General features: G+C 41.4%; 1 protein-coding gene across 3 annotated transcripts; it reads right to left on the bottom strand.

Moving 5' to 3' along the window:
- Positions 1 to 880: 880 nt before the first annotated feature.
- Positions 881 to 11617, bottom strand: fam219aa (family with sequence similarity 219 member Aa). Of its 3 annotated transcripts, none has more exons than XM_083972324.1 (6): positions 11392 to 11617; positions 7095 to 7191; positions 6291 to 6384; positions 5480 to 5560; positions 4259 to 4334; positions 881 to 3798 (listed from the first exon to the last, which is right to left on the bottom strand). In XM_083972324.1, exons 1-6 carry the CDS (start codon positions 11449 to 11451, stop codon positions 3640 to 3642), a joined length of 567 nt encoding a protein of 188 aa, XP_083828450.1. In that variant the 5' UTR covers positions 11452 to 11617; the 3' UTR covers positions 881 to 3639. The 3 variants fall into 3 exon arrangements, with proteins under 3 accessions (XP_083828450.1, XP_083828451.1, XP_083828452.1); XM_083972325.1 differs by having other exon boundaries at positions 4280 to 4334; XM_083972326.1 differs by having other exon boundaries at positions 881 to 3795; positions 4280 to 4334.
- Between the last annotated feature and the right edge of the window lie 70 nt (positions 11618 to 11687).

Here is an 11687-nt window from a genome sequence, read left to right as displayed (position 1 = left end):
TTGAGAACACTTGCTGAAGAACAATTCATCTTGGCTTGGACTAGTAATACCCTGTTCTCAACCAACCTAATCTGCTATTAGGACACACACTTTTTAATTATAATTTTTTGACCAATAACCCTGAAGTAAACAAGAGTCTAACTTTCTGCATTTGCGGTATCGAATCATTTCTCACCCGTCTTCCTGCCGTCCCGTCTCATGAGCCTTCTCCCCAACTTGAGTGCTACTCCTTGCAGCGTGGACTCGCACAACTGTAGCTCCTGGGATTCAAGGCGTCTAGGTAAGCCACCATTCACCATCTGCTCCCAAGGGATCAACTGGAAGCTAATCACAAACACCCAACCCCCCACCACACAGACACACACACACACACACACTCACACATATTACACATACACTCACTATTCCTCCATCCATGTATCCATCGCTCTTCTCCATCCTCTCTTTCCTGGCTGCAATGTTACTCTCATTCACTTCACTTCAGTGGGTAATAACACATCACCAGCAGAGACTCTGTGTGGGTGGCAGGCAAAGTGTTTCATACAGTAGCTATTTGTTTCATCTCCTGCAGGGACAACAGTTTGAGGCAGTCTGAAGACGTGTTGGACCGGAGCATTTGAATCTGACTGAGCCTGCATGGAGGCTTCACCCTCTAATCATTCTGTCTTTCTACTGGTGAAACATGGAAGGAACATGGATACGGTTTTTTTTTTTTTTAAAGAAAAAGAAATGGCACAAAGCAAAAAAAAAAAAAGGTGCACTAACCAAACATTACAGAAGCAACATCAAAATTCAGATATCTAATATTTATTTTTTTCATATGTTGCACTATACACAGAACTTTAACACTGTTAAAATCTAAATGGAACCAGTTCACAATCATCATAATAAACATCTGACAAATAAAAAGCATTTGTTTTGTATATGAATTATTCCCCGTACATGAAAAATAAATTAAAACACACTCAACTGCAAATAAATAGCTTCTGTTACAATGAATTACTTGTAGATTCAGAACTCAGGAGGTTTAGTGAAGCTACGCCCCCAAGAGAAGAGACAACATTGGCCTGAAGTAGTTCACTCGATAAAAAGAGGACTTCGACAACCCATGTGTGAATCCATCAGGATGATGTTAATGACTTAAAAAAAAAATGAATGAAGCACCATAGTCAGTCACACAGTCAGTCCTTTCAATGTTAATATTGTAATGTACTGTACACAGCTACTGGCCTAACACACACTTCAGCTAGTAGATGCATTGGTGATTTTTTTTTAAATTACCTGACCTACTGCAGTCCTGTTTGTGTCTTTTTTTCCCTACTCAATACATTATCAACACACACTGTACCTTATTTGCAATCTATGATGCTATTCCTGTCCTCATCACACACATATATGCTTGCAGATCTGTCATTCTGGAGTCATACAGTACACACAGTATCGCCACTCAGTGAAATGTTTTCACAAAATTTGCAGAACATCAGTTATGAAAGACGTGAGGTTTCCCGAAAACAGCCGGCCAAATATATATTAAAAAAAAACTTTGAAGTGAGATTGTTCATTATAGATGCACAGTATTTAAAATCCATTGCACACCAATCAACAGATTATTCTGAAGGTTGCCATTGAGAAAATAACTAAGACCGCAGTGTAAAGTGCACACATACTTATATCTGTAGGCATATTAACATCTGTCTTCCCCATAAGGAGGATTAGAGTTTATCTGGGCTTAAAATATTCTAAAGACAAAATGTTTTTTTTGTTTTGTTTTTTTGCCCCCGTGTCACACTAGTTAAAATATGCATCAAGGTCAGCGAGATACATGTGAAAAAACTCTCAATGTTGGGGTGTTTTTGGGAAACCCAGTCTGATCTTCCACCGAGCAGATTCACATGCAACCTACTAGAAAACAGCTGATGTCTGCAGAGCTCTCGAAATGTCTTTAGACTGATGTAAACATTAACAAAAAAGAAAAAAAACTGAATGCATTCAGTAATTCTACACAACAAGGACTACTTCCTTTTCAACATCATGGAAAACATCCATTGGCATAAAGCATTGACCATACACAGCTGTGCCAGGTGCTACATATATAGCTCTTGTCCAGAAATGAGGACAAATTAGTTGTATTCAAACTGATGGGGGAGTATGGACAACTGTACAAGTATACAAAACAAAAAATACACTAAACTAAAACAAAAAGTTCAAAGAAAGCAAAGCATTTTATACTTTCCTTGTTATGCAAAAAAAAAAAAAAAAAAGCAAAAATGTTTTTTTCTGCAAAATTTCATTCCAGGTGATATGGAATCACTTTGTACACATTCTCATGTAGGTTTCTATGTATCTGCACATATTCTAAGCCTTTTATCCATTCAGTGATTCCCTTATTTTGTAACCACATTCACTAGTGTGGTGGCTGCTTCTGCTTCTGCCTCGTCTTAATAAACATCCACTCCGGTGGGGGGGCGAGCGTGAAAAAACACAAAGTAAAAGCAAACACTGACTCATGAGCTGTTGCCATTGTTTCTAAAATCACTAAATCTACTGATATTACAGCAGGTGATCCTAAATATTACTATGTTTTTAAAAATGCACCTTACGTAAAGTGTCATCGGCACAAAGATGTGTTTAGGAAGGGTCAGTTAAAAAAAAAAAGAAGAAGGAAACTGATAAATTATCTGCACAGGCTGGTCATTAGACATTAGTGTTAACAGGCAACATGCAAAACTATTTGTTTCCAGCTTCTTTTAAATGAATATGAAACAGTTAAGCAGCACATCCTCGGTCTGACAGACAAACATTCAAATAAAAAAATGTGAAGTTACTGTTTTAATGTTGTGTGTGTTTGGTATCTATCAGAAGGAACTCAATGGTTTAGCACTACTTTCCTGCACATAGTCAGACACACACATGTCATTTTTAAGTTTGACACATACTGTATATGCACAGGAAAACAAAAACAGACTGGCTGAAAAAAAAAGATGATAGAGAAAGAAGAAAAAAAACAGTGGCCACTACAAAATGTCTTATTTCTTCTTGTCCATTGAATATTACCATCAATGATGCAACAAGCAGAAAAAGTACTTTCCATGGGCGGTGCAGTTGCCAAATGATGACACCTTGTCGCTATTACACACAGATTTTGGCGGAGTTCCTGTCATCCCGCTTTTTGTTGTTTTTTCTTGTCCTTCCACAACGGTGCACAATCCTTCACGGTCCTCGTAAACCAAAAAAAAAAAAAATATCCACAAGCATGAGATGGAGGTCAAATAAAGGAGAAGCAAAAAAAGTAACATGTTTTCCATCGAGGTAAAGTTTCTGCCATCAGTCAGTCGTGTCACTGCCGAACCAACAATGCAGAAGTAAGATGCACAGATCCTACCATAGGAGGAACGTACACAGATACTGTACATATTGACTCTTTCTCAAGACTTGACCTATTTTCTTTTCTCATTCTTATCCTTTATATAAACCCTTGTTTTTTCCCTTTGTGCCATTGCAAGCTGTTTTTTTTTCCCTCCTCGCTGCTACTCGGGTCAGTAGTTGGCCTCAGTGCAGGTGGCAGGCAGGAGATTTTTTTTTTTTTTTTTTGATTTATCTTTTCTTTTTTTTTTGGAGGGACGAAGGGTAAAAATGGTGCTACTGGATTTGGCAGGCTGTGGAGGGAGCGGCCTGGCAGCACATGCAGGTGGGGTTAACTGCTTTAGGGGGGATCAGATCCAGGTCCTCGTCATCCGGGATCTCATCGAGCCGGTACCCATCCTTTAGCAGCTGGATGTTCAGGTCCTGGTTGATCTGCTGTAGGAAGCCCAAGAAAGAGGATATCAGCAGAACCTCAGATTTGATTTTAGTAATCGGTTGTGCTGATTCAAAGAATATTTGTGTATATATATATTTTCAAACCAATGCTTATCCAGATTGATTACAATTTTTGCAGAAACAGGAAGCAGTAAAACACCGACAACAAACAGGTCTTTAGGTGGTGAAGTGAAAAGGCAAGAGACTAAGAACGACACAGACAGGAATCAACCTGTTTGGATGAGAAATGGTGATATATATATATTTTATATATACACTGCATCATCACAGACAACCGTTGAGTGAATGCTTTGCAGAGCAGAGTACATTTTTTTTCCATTTTTTTTTCTCAATGGGTGCACAATACATATACCTTGTGTGAGTATGGGACTGGGTGATCAGGTGGTGACACTGGTGGGGTGACACTGTACAAACTACAATATAACGTGTGCATAGATACCTGGTCCCTCAGACATCTCACCTCGGCTGAGGAGTATCCTGATGAGGAGTATCTGGACATGTCGAAGTCATCATCACTGAAAGGCAGGCAGAGAGAAAAGATGAGAGTTTGAACAGCAGCAATGAAAAGGGAAAATGATATATGAATCTTTAAGTGTATGACTCAGTACAGCACTTTCATAATGGTTTGCGAGAGTCAGAGTCTCGTGAATATTTATAGACTCAGTTGGATCGTGGTTCTAAAAACAGCTTGAGCCTACATTTCCCATGATGCAACTCTTAGGCTCTAGATAAGGGATAATTTTCTTAGACTTTCACAGGCTGAACAGAGCTGCTTGTAATCACTGATGTGTTACAGATGTGCAGAAAACCTTTAGAGAAGTGCTAATAGTTCACAGCAGTCGTAACTAATGTTAAAACTGGCACATAGGGTGATAATAAAACAAAAGTGTTGACACCTCTAAAGTATTGATTTCACATGGGAGACAATATGCTGCAGTCTCTCCACTGCTGTGGAAATTACTGGCTCTCATAATGAATAATGAGACTGAATGCACAGACACACTGCGGCCCACACAAGTTCAGGTCAACAGGACGAGACACCAACTGCCTTTTTAATATACGATTTGATCGGAGGAGCAGTAACATCGCAGCTAACAGGCTTTTCTCCTTTTTTTTAGCGAAATCTGCCTTTCATTCACTGTAAACAAACAGAACAGAGGGACATTGTGCGCTGGGTGTGCTGCGTTCGCCGCTGCGAGCCAGAAAGCTTGTCAGTGGGTCTCTACACATGATGCAATACATGATGTAAGCTTGGTTTGCTTCCAGAGCGCTCATTTCACATGAGAGAGTTTCCCCCCTCGTGTACATAGCTCTTCTCCACACACAGGGAGCACAAAGGGTGGGACTCATCTGTGTCAAATACAGTCCTGCTGGTGAGGGGTGGAAGCGAGTGCTCCCTCTGAGCCGCTTTTCCCCGTCCAAATCCTCACCCCGCTATCCGCTAATCCTGAGCCCCTGGGAGAGGCTTTGCCCTTTTTTAGGTTCCCTTCTGTTAAGAACTCTCTCAAGTTGCTCTATGGATTAATGTACCATGATGACATGAGACAGACCTACAGAATAAGTTAGCCCCAATCTCTCGTGTTCTCTCTCCTCGAAGGTCAAGGCTGAAATGTTTGTTCTTATGTGCCGTTACAGAAATGCATCCGAAGAAACCGCGTACCTGTCAGTGTCCAGTGCGACCAGGGGTTTCTCATCCGGGCTCTGGTCTAGAGAGGAGTAACCTTTGTTTGGCACCACCAACCTGAAGGGGAGCAGATACAGCAAGGGCAGAAACAAGACAGAACTCAGCTGAAGTTACATTTTTCACCAAGATATGTACGTAGTGTTCTTCACGAAAACATTTCAAATCATGGAAGAAATGCGGCGGAGTAGTTCCACGACTGTTTTTTTTTTTGCAGTGCTCTTCCCTCAGCTCCAACAAAAAGACACAAAAACTGGGGCTAATCTGAAGCCTACAGACGACATGCATTTCTAGATTATCATTCTGCCTCAGAGACCCGAGGTTCAGACCAGTCTGTATCCATTCTTATATTTCCCCCCTAATCCACCAGGGAGTGGGATTAGACAGATGAGCCAGTTGTCGATACTGTGGCTTGTACTGGGTTTATGCTTGGTGCTTTGACTTCTTTTATCATCAGCCTCACACACACACACACACACACACACAAACATCAAATTCCCCGTCTGTAAAAAAAGCCTTGTTGTTTGCACTGTTTGTGTCGTGACATTAGGAAGTCTGATGGTGTGCGTAGACGGCTGGCAGGGCACAAAGCCTTCAGTGGCGAGCCGCACAGTCCACGTGTTTTGCATTTCAGTTAGTTGCTGTAGTTCTGCAGTGACGGGTGAACAGCAGATATATATATATATATAAAAAAAACAAAAAACATATGGCTTCAGATGCTAATTAATGCATCTGTGGAAGAGTTGGGCAGCATAAGAGAGGAACAAGGGCAGGCGGTGGAAGCTGTTACCTTGTCCTGGCGTTCTTCTTAGGTTGTTGATTGACAGGACTTCCCACGGTGCCATTCTTCACTGATCCCTTCCTGGCAAGGTCCCTCTGTTTCTCTGGGCAACCACAGGACGTGATGTCATCGGTAAATACATCAATAAAACTCAGCTGAGTGACCTTGATTATCTTTAATTAATATGAATGAGTTCCTTTTTATGTCAGTGTCTCTAGTCTATGGACGTCACAGTCTCACAGAAGACACAGTATGACTAATCTTTCTGGCAAAGTGAACGTTTTAAATGATTTGAGATCGCTATTTGAATAGATATTGAGTTAGAAAATAAAAGTTTTCTGAGGAGTGAATCATCCTAAGCCTGAGATATTGACTGGTGAATTTGAGCAGACAGTGTTCCTCAGCAAGCTTTTTTGGAACACAACCCTTAGGACTAAACAGAGATGAATGTGACAAAGGCTTTCAGTGTTGTGCTGGTACAGTAACAGAGGCAGCTTTAAAAAAAAAATGCTCTGACACTTCTGACAGAAAAAATAAATTGCAGTGCTGAGAACTATAATTTCACTGACACACAATAATCCTGAATAGTGAATATAACACAGCACTGGATATAAACTGAGTGTCGGTATTTATTTTGCCCGCGCCTTGACGCAGTAAAACAATATTGCAGTAGCAGCTCATGGCAAATTTCACATACGAATGTCCCTGCTGTGCTTAAGTGCTTTTCCCGCTCTTCGCCACCGCTCACGGTTAAACTGAGTGAAGTCATGTTCTGCATTGACTGACTTGCACATATGCGTTGGTTTGTGATACCTATTTGGACTTGAAGTGGTGAGGGTTTGTAGTTCATGGCCACGGTCTCTCCCTTGGTGTCGGCGTCTGCCTCCGAGGTGGAGGACGCTGCCGGGTCCTGGGAAGAAAAAAAAAAACACACACACACACACAGAGAAGAGTACGTTAGCGCTGATTCAAGGAAAATGGCAACACTAACAATTAACACGTGATATCTGACTTTACTACAACCCCAGAGACTTCAGAAACTTTCATAATCCTTCGCCGTGTCACAGCTGCAGAGTTTGCTAATTCAGTATCTGACAGGGATTAAACTTGCACCCAAGCTGTTTTTTTTTTTTTTCTTCTAGTAACGCACTTCCAATTAATTGGGAGCTATACTTTCTTTGGGCATGTGAAATTGAATGCAGTCCTGAGGGCACGATCAACTCGCTGCTGAGCACAGCCCCTCAATTTAACAGTGGGCTGCCACAGGGCCACAACACCGAGAAAATCGGTCCTTTTCTTGAAACTGCATGTGTCCGACACCCTGGCGATGTTTCCCAAGCCTATGGGGGCTGCTTCTACTATGGCTGCCTGGTCTGCAGCATCAATAGGCTTGAGTGTTCTGCCTATGTCACCGGCTCTGTCTCTTTTATGTGTGAGCGGTGATGGCGTGGGGAGGAGGCGTGGGAGAACAGAGGGGGCTGCTGTTGGAGCCATGGTTTCCCCCAGATTGAGAGAGGGGAGCTGGGCCGCTCTGGGCCTGTTCTGCTGACAGAGCTCCACATTATGTTGATCCTACAGGCCTCCCCTTGTTGCACTCTGAGGGACTCCACCGGGCCACATGGGGCGAAGGCTACCAGGGCGTTTTAGCTTTCTATCGCTCTGAATAACCTTTTTCTAACAGCTGCTATATTTACAGTGCTTTTCCAGCAGTTAGAGACTGCAGCTGAAACTTGTGTACGTTTTAAAGTACATGAAGGCTGTGGGCTCTTCTCTATATTGAGATGCAGTATGTTCCTTGCATCAAAGTATTTAAATAATGCAAGAATATGTAATCAAAGATTCAGATGTCTATAAATTATAAGAAGCTGAAGCCTATTGTTTCATGAAAACACTTTTAAAATAAATAAAAGAGTATTTGTGTCTTTGAAGATGAGAAGGGATCACTAAATAAATTGGTCTAGACACGGATAGACCTGAATCTTATTCATCAAAAACCTTTTTCATGTTATTATAGTGAAATATTACAGACACTCAGGCCAATTCCATGAGACCATCAGAGCTTATCCAATATTAGAGGGCCTGATGAAAAATTCATGAGCATTTAGCACGGACAGTGAGAAGCTTATTTTGCATATCGATTTTCATGTAACACGTTAAAAAACAAAAAAAAACAAGCTGCCAACCACACAATGCGGTGACACGGCATTAGATAATATGTTTAAACTGACAAAATGTCTGGTTGATGCACAGGCATAATTCAAAAAAACTGTCATTAGAGCAAAAAGGCTGACGTCTTCTAAGTGTTTCTCAACAGCTAATCATCAAAATCCATCTCCAGCCTCCTCTGATGTAGGAGATAAATAATAGGCTGTGTGTGTGTTTGTTTGTGTGTGTGTGTGTGTGTGTGTTGTTTTATGCATCCCAGCGCAGCCAAATATACCTTCATGGATACAAGGCTCTCATCCTCATCTGGTGATGAAGCATTGTTCACTTGGCTGGAATAATTAATGAGAGCTGCAACAGTGAATACTCTTTCTGTTCTGCGACAGGCCCTTCCCTCGGATCATTAGGCTTACCCACAGGATTTTTCTTTTTTTTTTTTTAAACTCGTGTTTTCCACACTTCTCTTCTACCACAGAAAGATACTGTAATGAGGTAGGGTCATATTGTCTGTCAAATAAATCCCTTTGATTTTTTTTTTTTCATTTCAAAAGGAGATGGCTGTGAATAATGAAAGAGATTCAGCATTAAGCTGTTTGTGACAGACTTTCCTGCCACTTCTTGAACATAAAACAGCACAATTACTGACGGCAGGAGGCAGGTAGTCCACAATAAACCTTAAACTCCTCTTAAAATGTAACAGCTTACATTATATCTGTCTAATGTTTAGCTGTAAGCAAAGCCACCAAAGGTTGCTAAGTGAGAAGAAGGTGCTTAATGCTGTGTGCCGTATTATTTCATCTTTAATACAATGGCATCATAGACCATTCAAATAGGTCACTGAAAACATACATTAAAAGCCTGCAGTGCCCTGGGAGGTCATGGGACGACGGCTGACAGTCACTCACAAATGATTAAGACCTGAACTATGACATCTGAGGTGACACACTGATGTGTTTTTTTTTTCATGTATTAAAAGTAAAACATGGCCTGTCACCCTGACCTTCAGCGTGCACCGACACACACACACACACCTCGACTCACTCACGGTCTCAAAAACACACACACACAAAACGTACACACACATCTGTGTATCGGTGTATTTTCATCAGCTTGTCCTCCTTTACTGCCTCTGATGATGAAGAGCCGCTAGGTTGCTGACACAGCACAGACACCCAGCTATTGGTAGGATTATACATCATGCCCTCCCACTGGCCAATCGCACTCGAGACTGATACATCAGGTGACCATTAAAACAGTTGCATGCTATCCTTATGAATTATAATGGCAATAGGGCTATACTAGAAAGGGAATAAGTTATTGCATCTCTAATTTAGCCTACACTGGTCATTCTAAAAATAAATGAATAAATAAATAATAATAAAAAAGATTTTAGATCAAGGATAAGTCAAAAATAATTTGCATGTTTACATTACACTATCTATTAAGCTTGAACGGCTTTCACTGATTATTGACAATTATTCAAATCACACAAATTCTACATGAAGCTTTTTTTATTTGTGTCCCAACAAAGAGCCAGGTGCCAAGTGTATTCATGCGATTTAGGAATCACAATGAAGTTATTAGCATTAAAATGCAGCGCCATGTGTGCCACGGCAACTGTGATCCTCACACAATCAGATATGGTGTGAATGTTAAAGTGTGGGACCGAGGCTGCAACAGATAAGAGGTAACACATACAAGGCCTGTGTATGAAGCACATTATAATAGTTATAGAGCAAAAGAGAATTAAAATATATGGTTTTAAGAGTTTTGAGGCACACAAGTTTTTCTGATAATAGACACAACTCCTCAGTAATATCTGTGAGTGACACATGCTAAGACCCTGGTAGTTCAAATGAGCATATGGAAAGAGCAATTGCTCCTGCATAAGAAAATGAGACTTTCTGTGCCGGAGTAAGTATATGTTCTTCTGTGATTTCTGCTGGAGTTTAGCCTCGGGGGTAGTTGGGACTGCACATTAGAACTTGGAGCTCAGCTTTTGCCCGAACCCCTGAGGGTAAACACTTAAAAAGAGGGATGGGACAGCTGTTTGAGGCTGCTTTGTTTGAAGTATGGAGAAGAAGAAGGCTGGCATATCAGGATCATCTGTGGGAATACCAGGGTACCTTCCTGAAATAAAAGCTCAGCTCACTTTTAAATGTAGGACCGATTAGAAACCAATGGATCTGTTAATTTTTAGCAGCCACATAAATTGAATTCAGGTCTGCTGCAAGGCCGGGGCTCTGTCATCCTGACGTCCAAACACTGGGAAAAGCAATATGTTGTAAACAATAACGGTCTGTCCTCAGGTCAGAAACGTGTCCTATGATAAATCATGGAGGGATGAGACCATGCACTCTTCTCACTAAGGGCCTCCTCGCCCTATAACCATCATCATCATCATCATCATCAGGGCTGCACTCTGCAGTATCGTCTGGATACAGAGCTCCCATTCACGCGATCATTTAGGCTCACAGCTCATCCCGACCCAAATCACACGTCACCAGATGACGAAATGTAAAACAGTGGCCTCTGTCACATATTGATGTAAACAATAAGCGCATACTGACGTGGATAAAACACACACACACACGTACACACACAGTTATAGTTAAGTGCATGTTATACATATGAAAGAAACGACTTAACTAATGTTGTTTTTTGTTATTCTTATGTAGGTGTTATATGTGTGTTGTAGAGTCTATAGGGGGAAGATAGGCTACTATATAACCGCCAGCCTTTCATCTATAGATTATCAATGTACACCCATCCCAGAGATTCAGTTTGCCCGACTCGTTAGCTCGCACACGCAGATTATGAGCACACAGCTGCTACGACGATAAGCCAGCCACACTGGGGCGAGATAAAATAATATTACCGTGGTTTAAACGGAGAATGATTTAGCAGCCTATACTTGAAATATGTGTATTTGTCTTTCGTCTCTTACCAAAGGCTGTGTCTCCCCGTTGACTGGAGGCACTTGGAACCTGTCGATTTCTTCCATCATTTTGGCAAAGCGTTATGTGAGGAAACGACGCAGCAGTTTAGGATAAAACGGTGACTCGTGTCTAACTAACTATCCCGGTTTATGATGATGCTCGCTTGTCGGGTTTGTCCCTCGTTTTTCAGCATGATAGCGGCTCGTTTTCCTCCATCCTGACAGAGGTGACTCGACAGCAAAACAGCAGTACCGCCCTACTTCCGGGTCTGTAGAATATTCATGAGGCGTCTGACCAATCAGAG

Source organism: Trachurus trachurus (genome assembly GCF_905171665.1).
Source record: "Trachurus trachurus genome assembly, chromosome: 5".
In the NCBI taxonomy this organism is placed as follows: Eukaryota; Metazoa; Chordata; class Actinopteri; order Carangiformes; family Carangidae; genus Trachurus; species Trachurus trachurus.
The sequence above is the reverse complement of the archived record's forward strand: the minus strand, read 5'-3'. Positions and strand labels throughout refer to the sequence as shown.

Excerpts from the sequence above, each read along its gene's own strand:
- fam219aa (XM_083972324.1), bottom strand. The coding sequence starts at position 11,451 with ATGATGGAAGAAATCGACAGGTTCCAAGTGCCTCCAGTCAACGGGGAG. Across the intron at positions 7,192-11,391 it reads ACGGGGAGACACAGCCTTTG|GACCCGGCAGCGTCCTCCAC; the intron begins GTAAGAGACGAA and ends TTTTCTTCCCAG. Across the intron at positions 5,561-6,290 it reads AAGAAGAACGCCAGGACAAG|GTTGGTGGTGCCAAACAAAG; the intron begins GTAACAGCTTCC and ends GCTCCCCTTCAG.